The following is a 27,882-nucleotide window of genomic DNA, read 5'->3' on the forward strand; positions in this document are numbered from 1 at the left end:
CCTAAACTGTACAATACAATGATCACTATCTCCTAAATGTTCCTCCACTGACACTTGATCTACTTGGCCTACCTCATTCCCAAGAACCAGGTCCAACAGTGCATCTTTTCTTGTTGGATTGGGCACACACTGCTGTAGAAAACTTTCCTGAAGATGATCTAGGAACTCTTTCCCCTCTCCGCTCTTTACGCTACCACTGTCCCAGTCTACATTCAGGTAATTAAAGTCCCCCATTATAACTACTCTATAATGCCTGCATCTCTCTGTAATTTCCCTGCAGATTTGTTCTTCTACATCCTTCTCACGAGTTGGTGGTCTATAGACTACACTGAGCGATGTAATTATGCCCTGTTTGTTCCCTGGCTCTAACAAAATTGATTCTGTCCTTGAAACCTCTGGGACATCCTCTTTCTCCAGCACTGCAATGCTCTTCTTAACCAATACCTACACCCTCCTCCTTTCCATCCTTTCCGATCTCTTCTGAACACCTTGTACCCGGGAATATTTAGCACCCAGTTCTGTCCTTCCTAGAGCCAGGTCTCTGTTATCGCCACAACATCATATTTCCACATGGCAATCTGCGCCTGTAACTCCCCAATCTTATTAACTAAACTCTGTGCATTCACATACATGCACAGTAACCCTGATTTAGACTTCATGAATTATTCCCTTACTCTGACTCCACCCATTGACTTACTATTCTCTATACTAGTGCTATCTGTCCCTCCCAGTATTTTGTGCACCCTGGTATTCCTCCTTAATACTCTCCCCTGGTCCCCACACCCCTGCCTAGTTAGTTTAAAGCCCCTCCAACAACACTAGCAAGGAACTCAGTCCCATCTCTGTTCAACCCGTCTGGCTTGTACAGGTGCCATCTCACCCAGAGCCAGTCCCAGTGTCCCAGGAATCTAAAGCCCTCCCTCCTGCACCATCTTTCCAGTCACGCATTCACCTGCCTTACCCTCCTATTTCTGTACTCACTGGCTTGTGGCACTAGGAGTAATCCGGAGATTACTACATTTGAGGTCCTGATTGCTAATTTTCTACCTAGCTCCCTAAATTCTGATTGCAGGACCACATCCCCCTTCTTACCTAAGTCATTGGTACCAATGTGGACCACAACCTCTGGCTGATCACCCTCCCCCAGAAGAATGTCCTGTGTTGTAGCTCTGTGACATCCTTGACCCTGCCACCAGGGAGGCAACAAACCATCCTGGAGTCACGACTAAGGCCACAGAAACTCCTGTCTGTTCCCCTAACTAATGAATCTCCTATCACTAAAGTTCTTCCTTTCTTCTTCCTCCCCTCCTGTACAGCTGAGACACTCATGGTGCCACAAACTTGGCTTTGACTGCACTCCTCTGAGGAACCAATGTCCTCACCAGATTCCAAATTGGAAAGCTGATTGGTGAGCAGGACCCCAGGGGACTTCTGCATTACCTGCCTATTGCCCTTGGACTGCCTGGCGGTTACCCATTCCCTTTCTGTCTCCAAGCCCTTAAGCTACAGTGTGACCACCTCTCTGAAGGTGCTATCCACATAGCTCTCAGCCTCACGGATGTGCCACAGTGACTCCAGCCGCCGTTCGAGCTCCAAAACCCAGAGCCCTAGGTACTGCAGCTGGCAGTACTTCCTGCACATGTGGTTGTCTAGGACACTGGGATCATCCATGACTTCCCACATATTACAGGACACACATCCCACACAACCGATCTGCCCTGTCATGCCTTAGCTTTATTTTACTTTGGTTTATTTCTAATACTTTATTATACTGGCCCTGACTTTCCCTTATTCCTGGTGTCTCTTACTTAAATCCAAGTATAGCTGCTTCTTTAAAGGTAATGTGTTTTTCTAATTTACAGCAATTTGAAGACAGTCCCTAACAGCAGTTTCTTAACAACCAATGAACTTACGGTTTTCCTGTGATGTCACTATTTAAAACAAACAGGAATTCAGCGTGGGCTGGTTCTGAGCAGCTGACAGGTCCACTGCCTCTCCAGCTCCTGAATGACCTCCTTCTGTGCTCTTAATGAGGTTATGGCTCCAAACGACTCTATGAGCTTCCTCTATTCCTGTTCATACAAAGCCGAGGACTCTGTTTCCCTTAAAAGGCCTGGTCTCCGCTCAGTGACACCTTGAACGATTTGCTTTTCTACACAGCAAGGTCCCTCGGAGACAGTTAACATTTCACCATTTAAGTCACATTTCCTTTTCCTGTTTGTTCCCCTGGACGGTTTACTTCATATTTTCCTGCATCTGCTCTTACCCACCCAGTCTGCCCTCCAGGCTCTCACAATCTGCCATACCCCAATCTGGTACCAGTCAATATCCTCTCAATTCCCAAGTCCCAATAATTTATATGTATATAGGAAGCAGAAACAGTCCCAACAAAGGTCCTGGTGGCACATCATTCACATAGTTTCAGTGCCAGAAACTCCCTTCACCCAATCGTTAATGTGAGGGAGTGAGGGTGTGAGGGTGTGAGGGTGAGAGTGAGGGTGTGAGGGAGTGAGGGTGAGAGTGAGGGAGTGTGAGGGAGTGTGAGGGACAATTTGCTGTAACGATGGTGAATTAACAGTTGCTAATGGACTTTGCTGAAACTCGGTCACATGTTTGAGTCAGTGAATTAGTGAAATGGTGAAATTTATGTTCAGTTTGTGTTAATTGTGATCAATGTCACTCTGATCGGGTGCTGACTAGTTAGTGTTTCAGGGTGAGGGGTGAGTTAGTGTTTCAGGGTGAGGGAGTGAGGGGTGAGTTAGGGTGAGGGAGTGAGGGGTGAGTTAGTGTTTCAGGGTGAGGGAATGAGGGTGAGTTAGGGTGAGGGAGTGAGGGGTGAGTTAGTGTTTCAGGGTGAGGGAGTGAGGGGTGAGTTAGGGTGAGGGAGTGAGGGAGTGAGGGGTGAGTTAGTGTTTCAGGGTGAGGGAGTGAGGGGTGAGTTAGGGTGAGGGAGTGAGGGAGTGAGGGGTGAGTTAGGGTGAGGGAGTGAGGGGTGAGTTAGTGTTTCAGGGTGAGGGAGTGAGGGGTGAGTTAGGGTGAGGGAGTGAGGGAGTGAGGGGTGAGTTAGGGTGAGGGAGTGAGGGGTGAGGGAGTGAGGGGTGAGTTAGGGTGAGGGAGTGAGGGAGTGAGGGGTGAGTTAGGGTGAGGGAGTGAGGGGTGAGTTAGTGTTTCAGGGTGAGGGAGTGAGGGAGTGAGGGGTGAGTTAGTGTTTCAGGGTGAGGGAGTGAGGGGTGAGTTAGTGTTTCAGGGTGAGGGAGTGAGGGGTGAGTTAGTGTTTCAGGGTGAGGGAGTGAGGGAGTGAGGGGTGAGTTAGTGTTTCAGGGTGAGGGAGTGAGGGGTGAGTTAGTGTTTCAGGGTGAGGGAGTGAGGGGTGAGTTAGTGTTTCAGGGTGAGGGAGTGAGGGAGTGAGGGGTGAGCACTCAGTTCCCTCAGTGAACACGGGCTCCGTGCCCGATCCATTGATGTTCTGATCGCTCACAGTTCAATCCCTCACCAACACTCAGAGCTCAGACAGATGTGGACTAGAATCTCTCCGTTCCCACAGATTCTGGGATTAAACAGGATCAGCGGAGTCCGGACATGGTTTCGGAGAGTGAAGCTGCTCCTGCCCAGTTATTCTGAGACCACAGTAAAGGACCTGATGTGATGTGGAGTGAAATGGTTCCAGATGTGTGAGAGGAGGAGTTTGAATCACTGGAGGACTCTGAGGTTAAATCTCCTTTATTGGATTTTTCTGTTTCAGATAACCTGTTTCTCTCTCCGGAATCACCCTGCAGCCTGGGATTACGATTGCGACCGTACACCTGGAGTGCTTACTCCACAGTTGGACTTAAGCATCTAGTTGAGGACTACCTGTCACCGATGTTAGACCCCCAGAGCTCACTCCAGAGCCAGGACACTGCGAGGAACGTTGACAATAGCGGCAATGCCGCCTTCACAGTGGGAACTCTGCACAAAACTCCGTATAACTGCATCAACTGTGACAAGGTAAGGACTCACACCCAGTCACACTCAGACACACCCAGTCACACTCACACACACCCAGTCACACTCAGACACACCCAGTCACACTCACACACACCCAGTCACTCTCAGACACACCCAGTCACACTCAGTCACACTCAGACACCACCCAGTCACTCTCAGACACACCCAGTCACACTCACACACACCCAGTCACACTCAGACACACCCAGTCACACTCACACACACCCAGTCACTCTCAGACACACCCAGTCACACTCAGTCACACTCAGACACACCCATTCACACTCAGACACACTCAGTCACACTCAGACATACCCAATCACACTCAGTCACACTCAGTCACACTCAGTCACACTCAGACACACTCAGACACACTCAATCACAATCAGACACACTCAGTCGCACTCAGACACACTCAATCACAATCAGACACACTCAGTCACACTCAGACGCACCCAGTCACTCTCATACACACCTAGTCACACTCTTGGACACCAAGTCACACTCATACACATTCAAACATAATCAGATACACTCAGGTACACCCAGTCACACGCAAACACACCCAGTCACGCTCGTACACACCAGTCACACTCATAAACACCCAGTCACACTTAGACACACCCATTTACACTCAGACACACCTAGTTAGACTCAGATGCATCCAGTCACACTTGTACACACAAGTTGCACTCGCACACAACCAGTTACACTCAGACACACTCAGTCACATTCATACACAACCAGTCACACTCTGACACCCCCAGACACACTCAGACACACTTACACACCCAGGGTTACACCCCGCGGGTTGGCATGTACCCGACCTGAATGGATGTAAGATTGTGTGAGGTGACTCTGGGTGAGTGTCCTGACTTCACCGCGCGCTTACACTATATTTTGCTTGGCGGAAAAAGCCGGAAGGGTTCGCGCCGAAAATTAATCTCATTAGCGGCCCAATTGTAACCTTACAGTTGGCATTCGGGCCAATCGACCAGGCAGACTTTACATTTTTGATGAAAACTCATCCAAAGGGCGGGATGAAATCTCCTTTAGGATTTAAAATAAAAAGCCATATCTAGGGACTGTTTTTTAATGAGGTATGCTTTCAGATGCTTGATTGTGCTGCAAGGACATTTTTGCCGGCATTTTTGTACTTTTATTATTTGGAGGTCTGCAGCTCCCGGAGGCAGTTGTCTGCCTTCAGGGAGCTCAGTGGAAGCGCTCACCAGCACCCACGGTGACGTCGGCACCCGCCCTCTTCCCGCCGCCAAAGGCAGCGCTGAGTCTTTCCCAGCGCGCGGTTCACACTGACTGGCCGTTAACTGGCCAGCGTGACAGTGTGGCTGGAGGCCAATCACGGTCGGGGGATGGTTTCCTGTCCGTTCCCGGGCCCACCAATCGGGCGTGCCTGATGAGCGCAAAATTCAGGCCTCGGGCACACTCAGTCACACTCGTACACACCCAGTCACACTCGTACACACCCAGTCACACCCAGTCACGCTCGTACACACCCAGTCACACCAAGTCACACCCAGTCACACTCGTACACACCCAGTCACACTCGTACACACCCAGTCACACTTGTACACACCCAGTCACACTCGTTCACACTCGGACATACCCAGTCACACTCGTACACACACAGTCACACTCGTACACACCCAGTCACACCCAGTCACACTCGTACACACCCAGTCACACTCGTACACACCCAGTCACACCCAGTCACACTCGTACACACCCAGTCACACCCAGTCACACTCGTACACACCCAGTCACGCTCGTACACACCCAGTCACACTCGTTCACACTCGGACATACCCAGTCATACTCGTACACACCCAGTCACACTCGCACACACCCAGTCACTCTTGTACACACCCAGTCACACTCGTTCACACTCGTACACACCCAGTCACACTCGTACACACCCAGTCACACCCAGTCACACTCGTACACACCCAGTCACACTCGTACACACCCAGTCACACTCGTTCACACTCGGGCATACCTAGTCACACTCGTTCACACCCAGTCACACTCAGACACACTCGGACATACCCAGTCACACTCGTACACACCCAGTCACACTCGTTCACACCCAGTCACACTCATTCACACCCAGTCACACTCGGACATACCCAGTCATACACATACACACTCACTTACACCCAGTCACACTCGTACGCACCCAGTCACACCCAGTCACACTTGTACGCACCCAGTCACACCCAGTCACACTTGTACACACCCAGTCACACCCAGTCACACTCGTACACACCCAGACACACCCAGTCACACTTGTACACACCCAGTCACACTCATACACGCCCAGTCACACCCAGTCACACTCGTACACACCCAGTCACACCCAGTCACACTTGTACACACCCAGTCACACCCAGTCACACTCGTACACACCCAGACACACCCAGTCACACTCATACACACCCAGTCACACTCATACATGCCCAGTCACACCCAGTCACACTCGTACACACCCAGTGACTCTCGTACACACCCAGTCACACTCGTTCACACTTGGACATACCCAGTCACACTCGTACACACCCAGTCACACCCAGTCACTCTCGTACACACCCAGTCACACTCGTACACACCCAGTCACACCCAGTCACACTCGTACACACCCAGTCACACTCGTACGCACCCAGTCACGCACGTACACACCCAGTCACACTCGGTCACACTCGTTCACACCCAGTCACACTTAGACACACTCGGACATACCCAGTCACACTCGTACACACCCAGTCACACTCGTACACACCCAGTCACACTCGTACACACCCAGTCACACCCAGTCACACTCGTACACACCCAGTCACACTCGTACACACCCAGTCACACTCGTGCACACCCAGTCACACCCAGTCACACTCGTACTCACCCAGTCACGCTCGTACACACCCAGTCACACTCGTTCACACCCAGTCACACTCGTTCACACTCGGGCACACCCAGTCACACTCGTTCACACCCAGTCACACTCGTTCACACCCAGTCACACTCGGACATACCCAGTCATACACATACACACTCATACACACCCAGTCACACTCGTACGCACCCAGTCACACCCAGTCACACTTGTACACACCCAGTCACACCCAGTCACACTCGTACACACCCAGACACACCCAGTCACACTTGTACACACCCAGTCACACTCGTACATACCCAGTCACACTCGTACACACCCAGTCACACCCAGTTACACTCAGATACACTCGGACATACCCAGTCACACACATACACACTCATACACACCCAGTCACACCCAGTCACACTCACACCCACACCCAGTCACACTCACACCCACACCCAGTCCCAATTAACACATGCACGCACGCACACACACCCACACTCATACACACACTCAGCCACGTTCAGTCACACATAGGAGAGGATATTGAATTCGGCGAGCGGGGGTAGGGGGGAGGGAGGGGCCCGCTCGCTGATGTGTAAAATGACGCGGGGATGACATCGGGCAGAACTCCTGACATCACCGCGCCCCATTCCCATTTCCAGGTCAACAGGGGCGCAGCCGAATCAGCTGTGCGCCCGCCGACCTGTCAACGGCCTATTGAGGCCATTGAGAAAGTTATTAAAGTCTTTAGTGGACCTGCCTGTCCAGCCTGGCGGGCATTAGAGAAAGCATCGAACCTCATCCATGGGCAGGATGAGGCTTCATGTAGGTTTTTAAAAATTTAATTAAAGTTTAATTAAAAGTGATGGACATGTCCCAACTCACGTGACAGTGTCACATGAGGGGATATGTCAGGGAAATATTATTTTTCTATATTTCACATTTTTGAATTTGGTGCCGATCTCCCTGAGGCAGCGCCTAGCCTCAGGGCGCTGAGGGCGCTGATCTGTGCGTATGTGTGAAAGACCAAACTCCCAGCTGAGGTAATCTCCCTCCGCCCCCACAGGGAGCGCACAGCACTTCCGAGTGGACATCACGCTGGCCGGGCCTTCATTGGTCTGTCCGCGTACAATGGCAGCGCGCCCTCGATCGGAGGCTTACTCTCCCGTGAGCCCCCCCTCCTGAACTTACCAACCGACCGAGAGGGAAATTCTTCCCATAGTTACACTCACACACACCCAGTCACATCCAGTTACACACACTCACACCCAGCCGCACTCACACCCAGCCACGCTCACACCCAGCCACACTCACACCCAGCCACACTCACACCCAGCCACACTCACGCCCAGACACACACACACCCAGACACACTCACGCCCAGACACACTCACGCCCAGACACACTCACGCCCAGACACACACACACCCAGTTACACACACTCACACCCAGCCGCACTCACACCCAGCCACGCTCACACCCAGCCACACTCACACCCAGCCACACTCACACCCAGCCACACTCACGCCCAGACACACACACACCCAGACACACTCACGCCCAGACACACTCACGCCCAGACACACTCACGCCCAGACACACACACACCCAGCCGCACTCACACCCAGACACACTCACACCCAGCCTCACTCACACCCAGCCGCACTCACACCCAGTTACACACACTCACACCCAGACACACTCACATCCAGTTACACACACCCAGCCACACACACACCCAGCCACACTCGCACCCAGTTACACACACTCACACCCAGCCGTGCTCACACCCAGACACACTCACATCCAGTTACACACACCCAACCACACACACACCCAGCCACACACACACCCAGTTACACACACTCACACTCAGCCGCACACACACCCAGTTACACACACTCACACCCCAGCTTCACACACACCCAGCTGCACTCACACCCAGACACACTCACACCCAGCCACACTCACACCCAGCTGCACACACACCCAGCCGCACTCACACCCAGCCGCACACACACCCAGACACATTCACACCCAGACACACTCACACCCAGACACACTCACACCCAGTTACACACACTCACACCCAGCCGCACACACACCCAGACACATTCACACCCAGACACACTCACACCCAGCCGCACACACACCCAGCCGCACTCACACCCAGCCACACTCACACCCAGACACACTCACACCCAGCTGCACTCACACCCAGCCGCACTCACACCCAGCCGCACTCACATCCAGCCGCACTCACACCCAGCCGCACTCACACCCAGCCGCACACACACCCAGACGCTCTCACACCCAGACGCACTCACACCCAGACGCACTCACACCCAGACACACTCACACCCAGACACATTCACACCCAGACACAACTCACACCCAGACACAACTCACACCCAGACACACTCACACCCAGACACATTCACACCCAGACACAACTCACACCCAGACACAACTCACACCCAGACACACTCACACCCAGACACACTCACACCCAGACACACTCACACCCAGACACACTCACACCCGGCCGCACATTAATGAGCAGAGGCTGTAGCTCTCTGGTTAGTGTTGGATGATACTGGGTGAACTGGCAGCAGAGATGTTGATGAACCTGTTAAATGTAAAATAAATAGTCAGCGTCCAGTCAGAGTCTTGGTGTGATCGAGCTGAACTGTTGGATGAAATAAGATGCCTTAAGAGTGAGTAACAATTCCCCCCTCCTGCCCACCCCCCCCACCCACTCACCAGCTCCCAGTGAATATCCCCATCCCCATCCTCATCATCAGTGCAGTCAGACAGTCCAGCCCCATGTCCTGGTGGCTCCAGGGTTTGGTTTGACTGCACCTGTTACCCACCAGCGTAAACAATATAGGAAATGGGAGGAGGAGGCCATTCAGCCCCTCGAACCTGCTGCACCATTCAACTCAATCGAGGCTGATCTTCATCCGCCGCTCCCATTCTCCTGCAGTATCCTCGGGGTGGGAATGGCCTGGCTCCGAGTGGTGTCGGCCACGCGGGCTTCGATCCCCGTTCTGGCTGGGGTGGATCCGGGACCTGCCCCCTTACCCTGTGGTGCAGGCCGTGGCGCTGTGGGTCAGACCTGCCCCTTGGGCAGAGAACTCAAGGGGAAGGTAGTTCCAGCTGCCGCTCATTGAACCCGACTGCATCTCATTGCAGCCTCCAATTTAACTTCATCCATTGCAGGCTGAGCAGAGGAAGGATTTCTTCTCTCAGAGGGCGGTTAGTCTGAGGAATTCTCCTCCCCAGGGAGCAGTGGAGACTGGGTCACTGACTTTATCCAAGGCTGAGTCGGAGACAGGTTTTGGATGGAGAAGGGGGTCAAGGATTATGGGGGCGGGGGGGGGTGGGGTCAGACAGGAAAGTGGGGCTGAGACCACAACCGGATCAGCCCTGAGCTGATTGATTGGTGCAGCAGGTTCGAGGGGCCGAGTGGGCTACCCCTGTTCCCTGAGTCCTCCTCACAGTTTCCATTCAGATTGGACTGTGACGGGCCAAGTAACCTGGACCAGTAACCTGAGGCCCAGGCTAACGCTCGGGGGACGTGGTCAAGGCAGCTGGTGGAGTTTAAATTCAATAAATAAATCCGGAATTATAAAGCTAGTCTCAGTCATGGTGACCAGGAAAACTGTCATCGATTGTTGTAAAAACCCATCTGGTTCACTAACGCCCTTTAGGGAAGGAAACCTGCCATTCTTACCCAGTCTGGGCTACACGTGACTCCAGACCCACAGCCATGTGGTTGACCGTTAACTGCCCCTCCGAAATGGCCTCGCCACTCAGTTCCAGGGCAATTAGGGATGGGCAGCAAATGCTGGCCTTGTCAGCGACACCCACATCCCATGGAAAAATAAATAAAAATCCAAGTGCCTGTCTTGCCTGTAGCTTCCTGCTGCCTGTCTAAGGGACAGGCTGTGGCCTGCTGGAGACAGGACCATCTCTTCAGCTGTCACCCAGTCCTCAAAGCCTCAGTGATGTGACTACAGCCCAGAGTCTCCCCGAAGACCTGTCTTCATCAGGAATCTGTCTGGTTTGTAGGTGTTTTCCACTTCCCATGGGCTGGAGGTTCATGTGCGGAGATCTCACAATGGCAGCCAGCTCTTCACCTGCAAGCTGTGTGGCAAAGCCTTTGGACACGCTCTCAGCCTGGATCAACATCAAGCTGCACATTCCCAGGTCAAGGTAAGGCCTACAGCCTGTGTGAACACCTACACACACACCTACACACACACACACACACACACACACACACACCTACACACACACACACAAACTCACACACACAGAAACTCACACACACACACAAACTCACACACATACACACACACACACACACAAATTCTGTGTCCACACACACACACACACACACAAACTCTCACACACACACATACACACACACACACACACACAAATTCTGTGTCCACACACACACACACACAAACTCACACACACACACCTACACACACACACACACACACCTACACACACACACACAAACTCACACACACAGAAACTCACACACACACACAAACTCACACACATACACACACACACACAGAAACTCACACACACACACAAACTCACACACATACACACACACACACAGAAACTCACACACACACACAAACTCACACACATACACACACACACACACACAAATTCTGTGTCCACACACACACACACAAACTCTCACACACACACATACACACACACACAGATTGTTTGATAAAAGTTATTACCATGTAATCTTCCTGTTATATTTCCCCACACCAGCAGATGGTGATGTCACACCGCCCACTCTCTCACTGGAACATTTCTGTGGCAGGTACAATAAATTCTTCACAGTTGTAAAAAAAACACAATAGATCATAACACAGCAGGAACTGGGACGTGAGGGCTCCAGACAAGTTGCTATACATAGAAACACTTGGCTCCTTCTTGGACTGGGTAAACCTGAACCTGGCTGAAATCACACACACAAAACATTCTCATAACACACAGATATCAACACTGACTCTTATATCATCAAGCTACTTTCTGATTATGCCCCATCCAGGCACAGGAATGTAAATCTGCAAGGATCCACCTGTAGTTTCCGTGTTGTGGGGTAGTGACTGGAAGACATTGCCAGAGTGAGGTTTTCCGGGGTGATATGAGCTGATTGTAGCCGGTGTGTGTCTCTGACAGAGCTCATGTCTGAATCAACGTCAGAGAGCGGGACAGTGGGATTAGTTTGGGGATTGATACAGGGCAATGGGGAGAGCGCGGGGCAGTGGGATTAGTTTGGGATTGATACAGGGATATGGGGAGAGAGCGGGGCAGTGGGATTAGTTTGGGATTGATACAGGGATATGGGGAGAGAGCGGGGCAGTGGGATTAGTTTGGGGATTGATACAGGACTATGGGGAGAGCGCGGGGCAGTGGGATTAGTTTGGGGATTGATACAGGGCTATGGGGAGAGAGCGGGACAGTGGGATTAGTTTGGGATTGATACAGGGCTATGGAGAGAGAGCGGGGCAGTGGAATTAGTTTGGGATTGATACAGGGCTATGGGGAGAGATCGGGGCAGTGGAATTAGTTTGGGATTGATACGGGGCTATGGGGAGAGAGTAGGGCAGTGGGATTAGTTTGGGATTGATACAGGGCTATGGGGAGAGAGCGGGGTAGTGGGATTAGTTTGGGATTGATACAGGGCTATGGGGAGAGAGCGGGACAGTGGGATTAGTTTGGGATTGATACAGGGCTATGGGGAGAGAGCGGGGCAGTGGGATAATTTTGGAATTGATATAGGGATATGGGGAGAGAGCGGGGCGTTGGGATTAGTTTGGGATTGATACAGGGTTATGGGGAGAGAGTGGGGCAGTGGGATTAGTTTGGGGATTGATACAGGGCTATGGGGAGGGATCGGGGCAGTGGGATTAGTTTGGTGATTGATACAGGGCTATGGGGAGAGATCGGGGCAGTGCGATTAGTTTGGGATTGATACAGGGCTATGGGGAGAGAGTGGGACAGTGGGATTAGTTTGGGATTGATACAGGGTGTTGGGGAGAGAGCGGGACAGTGGGATTAGTTTGGGACTGATACTGGGCTATGAGGAGAGAGCGGGGCAGTGGGATTAGATTGGGATTGATACAGGGCTATGGGGAGAGATCGGGGCAGTGGGATTAGTTTGGGATTGATACAGGGCTATGGGGAGAGAGTAGGGCAGTGGGATTAGTTTGGGATTGATACAGGGCTATGGGGAGAGAGCGGGGTAGTGGGATTAGTTTGGGATTGATACAGGGCTATGGGGAGAGAGCGGGACAGTGGGATTAGTTTGGGATTGATACAGGGCTATGGGGAGAGAGCGGGACCGTGGGATTAGTTTGGGATTGTTACAGCGCTATGGTGAGCGAGGGGGATAGTGGGATTAGTTTGTGATTGATACAGGGCTATGGGGAGAGAGCGGGGCAGTGTGATTAGATTGGGGATTGATACAGGGTTATGGCAGAGAGCGGGGAATGTGATTAGTTTGGGATTGATACAGTGCCAAGGGGAGAGAGCGGGGCAGTGGGATTAGTTTGGGATTGATACAGCGGTATGGGGAGAGAGCGGGGCAGTGGGATTAATCTGGGATTGATACAGGGCTATGGGGACAGAGCGGGGCAGTGGGATTAGTTTGGGGATTGATACAGGGCTATGGGGAGATGGCGGGACAGTGGGATTAGTCTGGGATTGATACAGGGCTATGGGGAGAGAGTGGGGCAGGGGATTAGTTTGGGATTGATACAGGGCTATGGGGAGAGAACGGGACAGTGGGATTAGTTTGGGATTTATACAGGGTGTTGGGGAGAGAGCGGGACAGTGGGATTAGTTTGGGATTGATACAGGGCTATGGGGAGAGAGCGGGGCAGTGGGATTAGTTTGGGATTGATACAGGGCTATGGGGAGAGAGCGGGACAGTGGGATTATTTTGGGATTGATACAGGGCTATGGGGAGAGTCGGGGCAGTGGGTTTAGTTTGGGGATTGATACAGGGCTATGGGGAGAGAGTGGGACAGTGGGATTATTTTGTGATTGATACAGGGCTATGGGGAGAGAGCGGGACAGTGGGATTAGTTTGGGATTGATACAGGGCTATGGGGAGAGAGCGGGGCAGTGGGATTAGTTTGGGGATTGATACAGGGCTATGGGGAGAGAGCGGGACAGTGGGATTAGTTTGGGATTGATACTGGGCTATGAGGAGAGAGCGGGGCAGTGGGATTAGATTGGGATTGATACAGGGGTATGGGGAGAGAGCGGGACAGTGGGATTATTTTGGGATTGATACAGGGCTATGGGGAGAGAGCGGGACAGTGGGATTAGTTTGGGATTGATACTGGGCTATGAGGAGAGAGTGGGACAGTGGGATTAGTTTGTGATTGATACAGGGGTATGGGGAGAGAGCGGGACAGTGGGATTATTTTGGGATTGATACAGGGCTATGGGGAGAGAGTGGGGCAGTGGGATTAGTTTGGGGATTGATACAGGGTTATGGGGAGGGAGCAGGGCAGTGGGATTAGTTTGGGGATTGATCCAGGGTTATGGCAGAGAGCGGGGAATGTGATTAGTTTGGGATTGATACTGGGCCAAGGGGAGAGAGCGGGGCAGTGGGATTAGTTTGGGATTGATACAGCGGTATGGGGAGAGAGCGGGGCAGTGGGATTAATCTGGGATTGATACAGGGCTATGGGGAGAGAGTGGGGCTATGGGGAGAGAGTGGGGCAGTGGGATAATTTTGGGGATTGATACAGGGCTATGGGGAGGGAGCGGGACAGTGGGATTAGATTGGGATTGATACTGGGCTATGGGGATAGAGCGGTGCAGTGGGATTAGTTTGAGATTGATACAGGACTATGAGGAGAGAGCTGGACAGTGAGATTAGTCTGGGATTGATACCGGGCTATGGGGAGAGAGCGCGACAGTGGGATTAGTTTGAGATTGATACAGGACTATGAGGATAGAGCTGGACAGTGGGATTAGTTTGGGATTTATACCGGGCTATGGCGAGAGAGCGGGTAAATGGGATTAGTTTGGGGATTGATACTGGGCTATGGGGAGAGAACGGGGCAGTGGGATTAGTTTGGGATTGATACAGGGCAATGGGGAGAGAGCGGGGCTATGAGGAGAGAGCGGGGCAGTGGGATTAGTTTGGGATTGATACAGGGCTATGGGGAGAGAGCGGGACAGTGGGATTAGTTTGGGATTTATACAGGGGTATGGGGAGAGAGCGGGACAGTGGGATTAGTTTGGAGATTTATATCGGGCTATGGCGAGAGAGCGGGTAAGTGAGATTAGTTTGGGGATTGATACTGGGCTATGGGGAGAGAGCCGGGCAGTGGGATTAGTTTGGGGATTGATACAGGGCTATGGGGAGATAGCGGGGGCAGTGGGATTAGTTTGGGATTGATACAGGGCTATGGGGAGAGAGTGGGGCAGAGGGATTAGTTTGGGATTGATACTGGGCTATGGGGAGAGAGCGGGTCAGTGGGATTAGTTTGGGATTGATACAGGGCTATGGGGATTGAGCGGGACAATGGGATTAGTTTGGGATTTATACAGGGCTATGGGGAGAGAGCGGGACAGTGGGATTAGTTTCGGGATTGATTCAGGGCTATGGGGAGAGAGCGGGGTAATGGGATTAGTTTCGGGATTGATACAGGGCTATGGGGAGAGAGTGGGGCAGTGGGATTAGTTTGGGATTGATACAGGGCTATGGGGAGAGAGCGTGACAGTGGGATTAGTTTGGGATTGATACAGGGCTATGGCAGAGAGCGGGACAGTGGGATTAGTTTGCGGGTAGATACAGGGCTATGGGGAGAGAGCGGGACAATGGGATTTGTTTTGGATTGATAGAGGGCTATGGGGAGTGAGCGGGACAGTGGGATTAGTTTGGGATTGATACAGGGCTATGGGGAGAGAGCGGGACAGTGGGATTAGTTTGGGGGTTGATACAGGGATATGGGGAGAGAGCGGGGCAGTGGGATTAGTTTGGGATTGATTCAGGGCTATGGGGAGAGAGCGGGACAATGGGATTTGTTTTGGATTGATACTGGGCTATGGGGAGAGAGCGGGACAGTGGGATTAGTTTTGGATTGATACAGGGCTATGGGGAGAGAGTGGGGCAGTGTGATTAGTTTGGGATTGATACAGGGCTATGAGGAGAGAGCGGGGCAGTGGGATTAGTTTGGGATTGATACAGGGCTATGGGGAGAGCGCGGGGCAGTGGGATTAGTTTGGGATTGATACAGGGCTATGGGGAGAGCGCGGGGCAGTGGGATTAGTTTGGGATTCATACAGCACTATGGGGAGAGAGCGGGACAATGGGATTAGTTTGGGATTGATACAGGGCTATGGGGAGAGAGCAGGACAGTGGGATTAGTTTGGGATTGATACAGGGCTAAGGGGAGAGAGCAGGGCAGTGGGATTAGTTTGGGACTGTTACAGGGCTATGGGGAGCGAGGGGGTTAGTGGGATTAGTTTGTGATTGAAACAGGGCTATGGGGAGAGAGGGGGACAGTGGGATTAGTTTGGGATTGATACAGGGCTATGGGGAGAGAGCGGGGCAGTGGGATTAGTTTGGGATTGATACAGGGGTATGGGGAGAGAGCGGGACAGTGGGATTAGTTTGGGATTGATACAGGGCTACGGGGAGAGAGCGGGGCAGTGGGATTAGATTGGGGATTGATACAGGGCTATGGGGAGAGAGTGGGGCAGTGGGATTTGTTTGGGGATTGATCCAGGGCTATGGCAGAGAGCGGGCAATGTGATTAGTTTGGGATTGATAAAGGGCTATGGGGAGAGATCGGGGCAGTGTGATTAATCTGGGATTGATACAGGGCTATGGGGACAGAGCGGGGCAGTGGGATTAGTTTGGGGATTGATACAGGGCTATGGGGAGAGAGCGTGACAGTGGGATTAGTCTGGGATTGATACAGGGCTATGGGGTGAGAGAGCGGTGCAGTGGGATTAGTTTGGGATTGATACAGGGCTATGGGGAGAGAGCGGGACAGTGGGATTAGTCTGGGATTGATACAGGGCTATGGGGTGAGAGAGCGGTGCAGTGGGATTAGTCTGGGATTGATACAGGGCAATGGGGTGAGAGAGCGGTGCAGTGGGATTAGTTTGGGATTGATACAGGGCTATGGGGAGAGAGCGGGGCAGTGGGATTAGTTTGGGGATTGATACAGGGCTATGGGGAGAGAGCGGGGCAGTGGGATTAGTTTGGGGATTGATACAGGGCTATGGGGAGAGAGCGTGACAGTGGGATTAGTTTGGGATTAATACAGGGCTATGGGGAGAGAGCGGGGCTATGGGGAGAGAGCGGGCCAGTGGGATTATTTTGGGGATTGATACAGGGCTATGGGGAGAGAGTGCGGGGAAGTGGGATTAGTTTGGGGATTGATACAGGGCTATGGGGAGAGAGAGTGACAGTGGGATTAGTTTGGAGATTTATATCGGGCTATGGCGAGAGAGCGGGTAAGTGAGATTAGTTTGGGGATTGATACTGGGCTATGGGGAGAGAGCCGGGCAGTGGGATTAGTTTGGGGATTGATACAGGGCTATGGGGAGATAGCGGGGGCAGTGGGATTAGTTTGGGATTGATACAGGGCTATGGGGAGATAGCGGGGGCAGTGGGATTAGTTTGGGATTGATACAGGGCTATGGGGAGAGAGTGGGGCAGAGGGATTAGTTTGGGATTGATACTGGGCTATTGGGAGAGAGCGGGTCAGTGGGATTAGTCTGGGATTGATACAGGGCTATGGGGATTGAGCGGGACAATGGGATTAGTTTGGGATTTATACAGGGCTATGGGGAGAGAGCGGGACAGTTGGATGAGTTTGGGGGTTGATACAGTGCTATGGGGAGAGAGCGGGGCAGTGGGATTAGTTTGGGGATTGATACAGGGTGATGGGGAGAGAGCGTGACAGTGGGATTAGTTTGGGATTAATACAGGGCCATGGGGAGAGAGCGGGGCTATGGGGAGAGAGCGGGCCAGTGGGATTAGTTTGGGATTGATACAGGGCTATGGGGAGAGAGTGCAGGGCAGTGGGATTAGTTTGGGGATTGATACAGGGCTATGGGGAGAGAGTGGGGCAGTGGGATTAGTTTGGGATTGATACAGGGCTATGGGGAGAGCGCGGGGCAGTGGGATTAGTTTGGGATTGATACAGGGCTATCGGGAGAGCGCGGGGCAGTGGGATTAGTTTGGGATTGATACAGGGCTATCGGGAGAGAGCGGGGCAGTGGGATTAGTTTGAGGGTTGATACAGGGCTATGGGGAGAGAGCGGGACAGTGGGATTAGTTTGGGACTGTTACAGGGCTATGGGGAGCGAGGGGGTTAGTGGGATTAGTTTGTGATTGAAACAGGGCTATGGGGAGAGAGGGGGACAGTGGGATTAGTTTGGGATTATACAGGGCTATGGGGAGAGAGCGGGGCAGTGGGATTAGATTGGGGATTGATACAGGGCTGTGGGGAGGGAGCAGAGCAGTGGGATTAGTTTGGGATTGATACAGGGGTATGGGGAGAGAGCGGGACAGTGGGATTAGTTTGGGATTGATACAGGGCTATGGGGAGAGAGCGGGGCAGTGGGATTAGATTGGGGATTGATACAGGGCTATGGGGAGAGAGTGGGGCAGTGGGATTCGTTTGGGGATTGATCCAGGGCTATGGCAGAGAGCGGGCAATGTGATTAATCTGGGATTGATACAGGGCTATGGGGACAGAGCGGGGCAGTGGGATTAGTTTGGGGATTGATACAGGGCTATGGGGAGAGAGCGGGACAGTGGGATTAGTCTGGGATTGATACAGGGCTATGGGGAGAGAGAGCGGTGCAGTGGGATAAGTTTGGGATTGATACAGGGCTATGGGGAGAGAGTGGGGCAGTGGGATTAGTTTGGAGATTGATACAGGGCCAAGGGGAGAGAGTGGGGCAGTGGGATTAGTTTGGGGATTGATACAGGGCTATGGGGAGAGAGCGTGACAGTGGGATTAGTTTGGGATTAATACAGGGCTATGGGGAGAGAGCGGGGCTATGGGGAGAGAGCGGGCCAGTGGGATTATTTTGGGGATTGATACAGGGCTATGGGGAGAGAGAGTGACAGTGGGATTAGTTTGGGATTGATACAGGGCTATGGGGAGAGAGCGGGACAGTGGGATTAGTTTGGGATTTATACAGGGGTATGGGGAGAGAGCGGGACAGTGGGATTAGTTTGGAGATTTATATCGGGCTATGGCGAGAGAGCGGGTAAGTGAGATTAGTTTGGGGATTGATACTGGGCTATGGGGAGAGAGCCGGGCAGTGGGATTAGTTTGGGGATTGATACAGGGCTATGGGGAGATAGCGGGGGCAGTGGGATTAGTTTGGGATTGATACAGGGCTATGGGGAGAGAGTGGGGCAGAGGGATTAGTTTGGGATTGATACTGGGCTATGGGGAGAGAGCGGGTCAGTGGGATTAGTCTGGGATTGATACAGGGCTATGGGGATTGAGCGGGACAATGGGATTAGTTTGGGATTTATACAGGGCTATGGGGAGAGAGCGGGACAGTGGGATTAATCTGGGATTGATACAGGGCTATGGGGAGAGAGTGGGGCAGTGGGATTAGTTTGGGGATTGATACAGGGCTATGGGGAGAGAGCGTGACAGTGGGATTAGTTTGGGATTAATATAGGGCTATGGGGAGAGAGCGGGCCAGTGGGATTATTTTGGGGATTGATACAGGGCTATGGGGAGAGAGTGCAGGGCAGTGGGATTAGTTTGGGGATTGATAGAGGGCTATGGGGAGAGAGTGGGGCAGTGGGATTAGTTTGGGATTCATACAGGGCTATGGGGAGAGAGGGTGACAGTGGGATTAGTTTGGGATTGATACAGGGCTATCGGGAGAGATCGGGGCAGTGGGATTAGTTTGGGGATTGATACAGGGCTTTGGGGAGAGAGCGGGGCAGTGAGATTAGTTTGGGATTGATACAGGGCTATGGGGAGGGAGCGGGACAGTGGGATTAGATTGGGATTGATACTGGGCTATGGGGATAGAGCGGTGCAGTGGGATTAGTTTGGGGATTGATACAGGGCTATGGGGAGAGAGCGGGGCAGTGGAATTAGTTTGGGATTCATACATGGCTATGGGGAGAGAGCGGGGCAGTGGGATTAGTTTGGGATTGATACAGGGTTATGGGGAGAGAGCGGGACAGTGGGATTAGTTTAGGGATTGATACAGGGCTATGGGGAGAGAACGGGTCAGTGTGATTAGTTTGTGGATTGATAAAGGGCTATGAGGAGAGAGCGGGACAGTGGGATTAGTCTGGGATTGATACAGGGCTATGGGGAGAGAGCGGGACAGTGGGATTAGTTTGGGGATTGATACAGTGCTATGGGGTGAGAGCGGGGCAGTGGGATTTGTTTCGGGTTTGATTCAGTGCTATGGGGAGAGAGCGGGGCAGTGGGATTAGTTTGAGATTGATACAGGGCTATGGAGAGAGAGCGGGACAGTGGGATTAGTTTGGGATTGATACAGGGCTATGGGGAGAGATCGGGGCAGTGGGATTAGTCTGGGATTGATACAGGGCTATGGGGATTGAGCGGGACAATGGCATTAGTTTGGGATTTATACAGGGCCATGGGGAGAGAGCGGGACAGTGGGATGAGTTTGGGGGTTGATACAGTGCTATGGGGAGAGAGCGGGGTAGTGGGATTGTTTTGGTGATTGATACAGGGCTATGGGAGAGATCGGGGCAGTGGGATTAGTTTCGGGATTGATTCAGGGCTATGGGGATAGAGTGGGGCAGTGGGATTAGTTTGGGATTGATACAGGGCTATGGGGAGAGAGCGGGACAGTGGGATTAGTTTGGAATTGATACAGGGCTATGGGGAGAGAGCGGGACAGTGGGATTTGTTTTGGATTGATAGAGGGCTATGGAGAGAGAGCGGGGTAATGGGATTAGTTTCGGGATTGATACAGGGTTATGGGGAGAGAGTGGGGCAGTGGGATTAGTTTGGGATTGATACAGGGCTATGGGGAGAGAGCGGGACAGTGGGATTAGTTTGGGATTGATACAGGGCTATGGGGAGAGAGCGGGACAGTGGGATTAGTTTGGGGGTAGATACAGGGCTATGGGGAGAGAGCGGGGTAATGGGATTAGTTTCGGGATTGATACAGGGCTATGGGGAGAGGGTGGGGCAGTGGGATTAGTTTGGGATTGATACAGGGCTATGGGGAGAGAGCGGGACAGTGGGATTAGTTTGGGGGTAGATACTGGGCTATGGGGAGAGAGCGGGGCAGTGGGATTAGTTTGGGATTGATACAGGGCTATGGGGAGGGAGCGGGACAGTGGGATTAGTTTGGGATTGATACAGGGCTATGGGGAGAGAGCGGGACAGTGGGATTAGTTTGGGGGTAGATACAGGGCTATGGGGAGAGAGCGGGACAGTGGGATTAGTTTGGGATTGATACAGGGCTATGGGGAGAGAGCGGGACAGTGGGATTAGTTTGGGGGTAGATACTGGGCTATGGGGAGAGATCGGGGCAGTGGGATTAGTTTCAGGATTGATACAGGGCTATTGGGAGAGAGCGGGGCAGTGGGATTAGTCTGGGATTGATACAGGGGTATGGGGAGAGAGGGGGACAGTGGGATTAGTTTGGGATTGGTACAGGGGCATGGGGAGAGAGGGGGACAGTGGGATTAGTTTGGGATTGGTACAGGGGTATGTGGTGAGAGGGGAATAGTGGAATTTGTTTGGGATTGATACAGGGCTATTAGGAGAGAGCGGGGCAGTGTGATTAGTTTGGGATTGTTACCGGGCTATGGGGAGAGATCGGGACAGTGGGATTGGTTTTGGATTGATACAGGGCTATGGGGAGTGTGCGGGGCAGTGGGATTAGTTTGGGGATTGATACAGGGTTATGGGGAGAGAACGGGTCAGTTTGATTAGTTTGGGATTGATACAGGGCTATGGGGAGAGAGCGGGGCAGTGGGATTAGTTTGGGATTGTTACAGGGCTATGGGGAGAGAACGGGTCAGTGTGATTAGTTCGGGGATTGATACAGGGCTATGAGGACAGAGCGGGAAAGTGGGATTAGTCTGGGATTCATACAGGGCTATGGGGACTGAGCGCGACAGTGGGATCAGTTTGGGATTGATACAGGGCTATGAGGAGAGAGCGGGACAGTGGGATTAGTTTGTGGATTGATACAGGGCTATGAGGAGAGAGCGGGACAGTGGGATTAGTCTGGGATTTATACAGGGCTATGGGGAGAGAGCGCGACAGTGGGATTACTTTCAGATTGATACAGGACTATGAGGAGAGAGCGGGACAGTGGGATTAGGCTGGGATTCATACAGGGCTATGGGGAGAGAGCGGGACAGTGGGATTAGTTTGGGATTTATACAGGGCTATGGGGATAGAGAGGGACAGTGGGATTAGTTTGAGATTGATACAGGACTATGAGGAGAGAGCTGGACAGTGGGATTAGTCTGGGATTGATACCGGGATATGGGGAGAGAGCGGGGCAGTGGGATTAGTTTGGGATTGATACAGTGCTATGGGGAGAGAGCGGGACAGTGGGGTTTTTTTGGGATTTATACAGGGCTATGGGGAGAGAGCGGGACAGTGGGATTAGTTTGGAGATTTATACCGGGCTATGGCGAGAGAGCGGGTAAGTGGGATTAGTTTGGGGATTGATACTGGGCTATGGGGAGAGAGCCGCGTAGTGGGATTAGTTTGGGGATTGATACAGGGCTATGGGGAGAGAGCGGGGCCGTGGGATTAGTTTGGGATTGATACACGGCAATGGGGTGAGAGCGTGGCTATGAGGAGAGAGCGGGACAGTGGGATTATTTTATGGATTGATACAGGGCTTTGAGGAGAGAGCGGGACAGTGGGATTAGTCTGGGATTGATACAGGGCTATGGGGAGAGAGCGTGACAGTGGGATTAGTTTCAGGTTGGTACTGGGCTATGGGGAGTGAGCGGGGCAGTGGGATTAGTTTGGGATTGATACAGGGCTATGGGGAGAGAGCGGGACCGTGGGATTAGTTTGGGATTTATACAGGGGTATGGGGAGAGAGCGGGACAGTGGGATTAGTTTGGAGATTTATATCGGGCTATAGCGAGAGAGCGGGTAAATGGGATTAGTTTGGGATTTATACAGGGCTATTGGGAGATAGCGGGGGCAGTGGGATTAGTTTGGGATTGATAGAGGGCTATGGGGAGAGAGTGGGGCAGAGGGATTAGTTTGGGATTGATACTGGGCTATGGGGAGAGAGCAGGGCAGTTGGATTAGTTTCAGGAATTATTCAGGGCTATGGGGAGAGATCGGGGCAGTTGGATTAGTTTCAGGAATTATTCAGGGCTATGGGGAGAGAGCGGGGTAATGGGATTAGTTTCGGGATTGATACAGGGCTATGGGGAGAGATCGGGGCAGTGGGATTAGTTTCGGGATTGATTCAGGGCTATGGGGAGAGAGCGGGGTAATGGGATTAGTTTCGGGATTGAAACAGGGCTATGGGGAGAGAGTGGGGCAGTGGGATTAGTTTGGGATTGATACAGGGCTATGGGGAGAGAGCGGGCCAATGGCAATTGTTTTGGATTGATACAGGGCTATGGGTAGAGAGCGGGACAGTGGGATTAGTTTTGGATTGATACAGGGCTATGGGGAGAGAGCGGGGCAGTGTGATTAGTTTGGGATTGATACAGGGCTATGAAGAGAGAGCGGGGCAGTGCGATTAGATTGGGATTGATACAGGGCTATGGGGAGAGAGTGGGGCAGTGGGATTAGTTTGGGATTGATACAGGGCTATGGGGAGAGAGCGGGACAGTGGGATTAGTTTGGGATTGATACAGGGCTATGGGGAGAGATCGGGGCAGTGGGATTAGTTTGGGATTGATACAGGGCTATGGGGAGAGAGAGTGACAGTGGGATTAGTTTGGGATTGATACAGGGCTATGGGGAGAGAGCGGGACAGTGGGATTAGTTTGGGATTGATACAGGGCTATGGGGAGAGATCGGGGCAGTGGGATTAGTTTGGGATTGATACAGGGCTATGGGGAGGGAGCGGGACAGTGGGATTAGATTGGGATTTATACTGGGCTATTGGGATAGAGCAGTGCAGTGGGATTAGTTTTGCGATTGATACAGGGTGATGGGGAGAGAGCGGGGCAGAGGAATTAGTTTGGGATTCATACATGGCTATGGGGAGAGAGCGGGTAGTGGGATTAGATTGGGATTGATACAGGGCTATGGGGAGAGAGCGGGTAGTGGGATTAGTTTGGGATTGATACAGGGCTATGGGGAGAGAACGGGTCAGTGTGATTAGTTTGTGGATTGATACAGGGCTATGAGGAGAGAGCGGGACAGTGGGATTAGTCTGGGATTGATACAGGGCTATGGGGAGAGATAGGGGCAGTGGGATTAGTTTCGGGATTGATACAGGGCTATGGGGAGAGAGCGGGGCAGTGGGATTAGTTTGGGATTGATACAGGGCTATGGGGAGGGAGCGGGACAGTGGGATTAGTTTGGGATTGATACAGGGCTATGGGGAGAGAGCGGGACAGTGGGATTAGTTTGGGGGTAGATACAGGGCTATGGGGAGAGAGCGGGACAGTGGGATTAGTTTGGGATTGATACAGGGCTATGGGGAGAGAGCGGGACAGTGGGATTAGTTTGGGGGTAGATACTGGGCTATGGGGAGAGATCGGGGCAGTGGGATTAGTTTCAGGATTGATACAGGGCTATTGGGAGAGAGCGGGGCAGTGGGATTAGTTTGGGATTGATACAGGGCTATGGGGAGAGAGCGGGACAGTGGGATTAGTTTGGGGGTAGATACAGGGCTATGGGGAGAGAGCGGGACAGTGGGATTAGTTTGGGATTGATACAGGGCTATGGGGAGAGAGCGGGACAGTGGGATTAGTTTGGGGGTAGATACTGGGCTATGGGGAGAGATCGGGGCAGTGGGATTAGTTTCAGGATTGATACAGGGCTATTGGGAGAGAGCGGGGCAGTGGGATTAGTCTGGGATTGATACAGGGGTATGGGGAGAGAGGGGGACAGTGGGATTAGTTTGGGATTGGTACAGGGGCATGGGGAGAGAGGGGGACAGTGGGATTAGTTTGGGATTGGTACAGGGGTATGTGGTGAGAGGGGAATAGTGGAATTTGTTTGGGATTGATACAGGGCTATTAGGAGAGAGCGGGGCAGTGTGATTAGTTTGGGATTGTTACCGGGCTATGGGGAGAGATCGGGACAGTGGGATTGGTTTTGGATTGATACAGGGCTATGGGGAGTGTGCGGGGCAGTGGGATTAGTTTGGGGATTGATACAGGGTTATGGGGAGAGAACGGGTCAGTTTGATTAGTTTGGGATTGATACAGGGCTATGGGGAGAGAGCGGGGCAGTGGGATTAGTTTGGGATTGTTACAGGGCTATGGGGAGAGAACGGGTCAGTGTGATTAGTTCGGGGATTGATACAGGGCTATGAGGACAGAGCGGGAAAGTGGGATTAGTCTGGGATTCATACAGGGCTATGGGGACTGAGCGCGACAGTGGGATCAGTTTGGGATTGATACAGGGCTATGAGGAGAGAGCGGGACAGTGGGATTAGTTTGTGGATTGATACAGGGCTATGAGGAGAGAGCGGGACAGTGGGATTAGTCTGGGATTTATACAGGGCTATGGGGAGAGAGCGCGACAGTGGGATTACTTTCAGATTGATACAGGACTATGAGGAGAGAGCGGGACAGTGGGATTAGGCTGGGATTCATACAGGGCTATGGGGAGAGAGCGGGACAGTGGGATTAGTTTGGGATTTATACAGGGCTATGGGGATAGAGAGGGACAGTGGGATTAGTTTGAGATTGATACAGGACTATGAGGAGAGAGCTGGACAGTGGGATTAGTCTGGGATTGATACCGGGATATGGGGAGAGAGCGGGGCAGTGGGATTAGTTTGGGATTGATACAGTGCTATGGGGAGAGAGCGGGACAGTGGGGTTTTTTTGGGATTTATACAGGGCTATGGGGAGAGAGCGGGACAGTGGGATTAGTTTGGAGATTTATACCGGGCTATGGCGAGAGAGCGGGTAAGTGGGATTAGTTTGGGGATTGATACTGGGCTATGGGGAGAGAGCCGCGTAGTGGGATTAGTTTGGGGATTGATACAGGGCTATGGGGAGAGAGCGGGGCCGTGGGATTAGTTTGGGATTGATACACGGCAATGGGGTGAGAGCGTGGCTATGAGGAGAGAGCGGGACAGTGGGATTATTTTATGGATTGATACAGGGCTTTGAGGAGAGAGCGGGACAGTGGGATTAGTCTGGGATTGATACAGGGCTATGGGGAGAGAGCGTGACAGTGGGATTAGTTTCAGGTTGGTACTGGGCTATGGGGAGTGAGCGGGGCAGTGGGATTAGTTTGGGATTGATACAGGGCTATGGGGAGAGAGCGGGACCGTGGGATTAGTTTGGGATTTATACAGGGGTATGGGGAGAGAGCGGGACAGTGGGATTAGTTTGGAGATTTATATCGGGCTATAGCGAGAGAGCGGGTAAATGGGATTAGTTTGGGATTTATACAGGGCTATTGGGAGATAGCGGGGGCAGTGGGATTAGTTTGGGATTGATAGAGGGCTATGGGGAGAGAGTGGGGCAGAGGGATTAGTTTGGGATTGATACTGGGCTATGGGGAGAGAGCAGGGCAGTTGGATTAGTTTCAGGAATTATTCAGGGCTATGGGGAGAGATCGGGGCAGTTGGATTAGTTTCAGGAATTATTCAGGGCTATGGGGAGAGAGCGGGGTAATGGGATTAGTTTCGGGATTGATACAGGGCTATGGGGAGAGATCGGGGCAGTGGGATTAGTTTCGGGATTGATTCAGGGCTATGGGGAGAGAGCGGGGTAATGGGATTAGTTTCGGGATTGAAACAGGGCTATGGGGAGAGAGTGGGGCAGTGGGATTAGTTTGGGATTGATACAGGGCTATGGGGAGAGAGCGGGCCAATGGCAATTGTTTTGGATTGATACAGGGCTATGGGTAGAGAGCGGGACAGTGTGATTAGTTTGGGATTGATACAGGGCTATGAAGAGAGAGCGGGGCAGTGCGATTAGATTGGGATTGATACAGGGCTATGGGGAGAGAGTGGGGCAGTGGGATTAGTTTGGGATTGATACAGGGCTATGGGGAGAGAGCGGGACAGTGGGATTAGTTTGGGATTGATACAGGGCTATGGGGAGAGATCGGGGCAGTGGGATTAGTTTGGGATTGATACAGGGCTATGGGGAGAGAGAGTGACAGTGGGATTAGTTTGGGATTGATACAGGGCTATGGGGAGAGAGCGGGACAGTGGGATTAGTTTGGGATTGATACAGGGCTATGGGGAGAGATCGGGGCAGTGGGATTAGTTTGGGATTGATACAGGGCTATGGGGAGGGAGCGGGACAGTGGGATTAGATTGGGATTTATACTGGGCTATTGGGATAGAGCAGTGCAGTGGGATTAGTTTTGCGATTGATACAGGGTGATGGGGAGAGAGCGGGGCAGAGGAATTAGTTTGGGATTCATACATGGCTATGGGGAGAGAGCGGGTAGTGGGATTAGATTGGGATTGATACAGGGCTATGGGGAGAGAGCGGGTAGTGGGATTAGTTTGGGATTGATACAGGGCTATGGGGAGAGAACGGGTCAGTGTGATTAGTTTGTGGATTGATACAGGGCTATGAGGAGAGAGCGGGACAGTGGGATTAGTCTGGGATTGATACAGGGCTATGGGGAGAGATAGGGGCAGTGGGATTAGTTTCGGGATTGATACAGGGCTATGGGGAGAGAGCGGGGCAGTGGGATTAGTTTGGGATTGATACAGGGCTATGGGGAGAGATCGGGGCAGTGGGATTAGTTTGGGATTGATACAGGGCTATGGGGAGAGAGCGGGGCAGTGGGATTAGTTTGGGATTGATA

At 52.3% G+C, this 27,882-nt stretch overlaps 1 protein-coding gene across 1 annotated transcript in view; it reads left to right on the forward strand.

Moving 5' to 3' along the window:
- LOC144668783 (zinc finger protein Gfi-1b-like) overlaps positions 1-27,882 on the forward strand; it is a 51,732-nt gene that overhangs the window by 19,666 nt on the left and 4,184 nt on the right. The window contains exons 4-5 of the mRNA XM_078531116.1: positions 3,743-3,987; positions 10,955-11,098. Coding sequence (XP_078387242.1) covers positions 3,743-3,987; positions 10,955-11,098 — 389 coding nt within the window. The remainder of the gene's footprint in view (positions 1-3,742; positions 3,988-10,954; positions 11,099-27,882) is intronic.

This window comes from Cetorhinus maximus, chromosome 28 (assembly GCF_964194155.1).
Source record: "Cetorhinus maximus chromosome 28, sCetMax3.hap1.1, whole genome shotgun sequence".
In the NCBI taxonomy this organism is placed as follows: domain Eukaryota; kingdom Metazoa; phylum Chordata; class Chondrichthyes; order Lamniformes; family Cetorhinidae; genus Cetorhinus; species Cetorhinus maximus.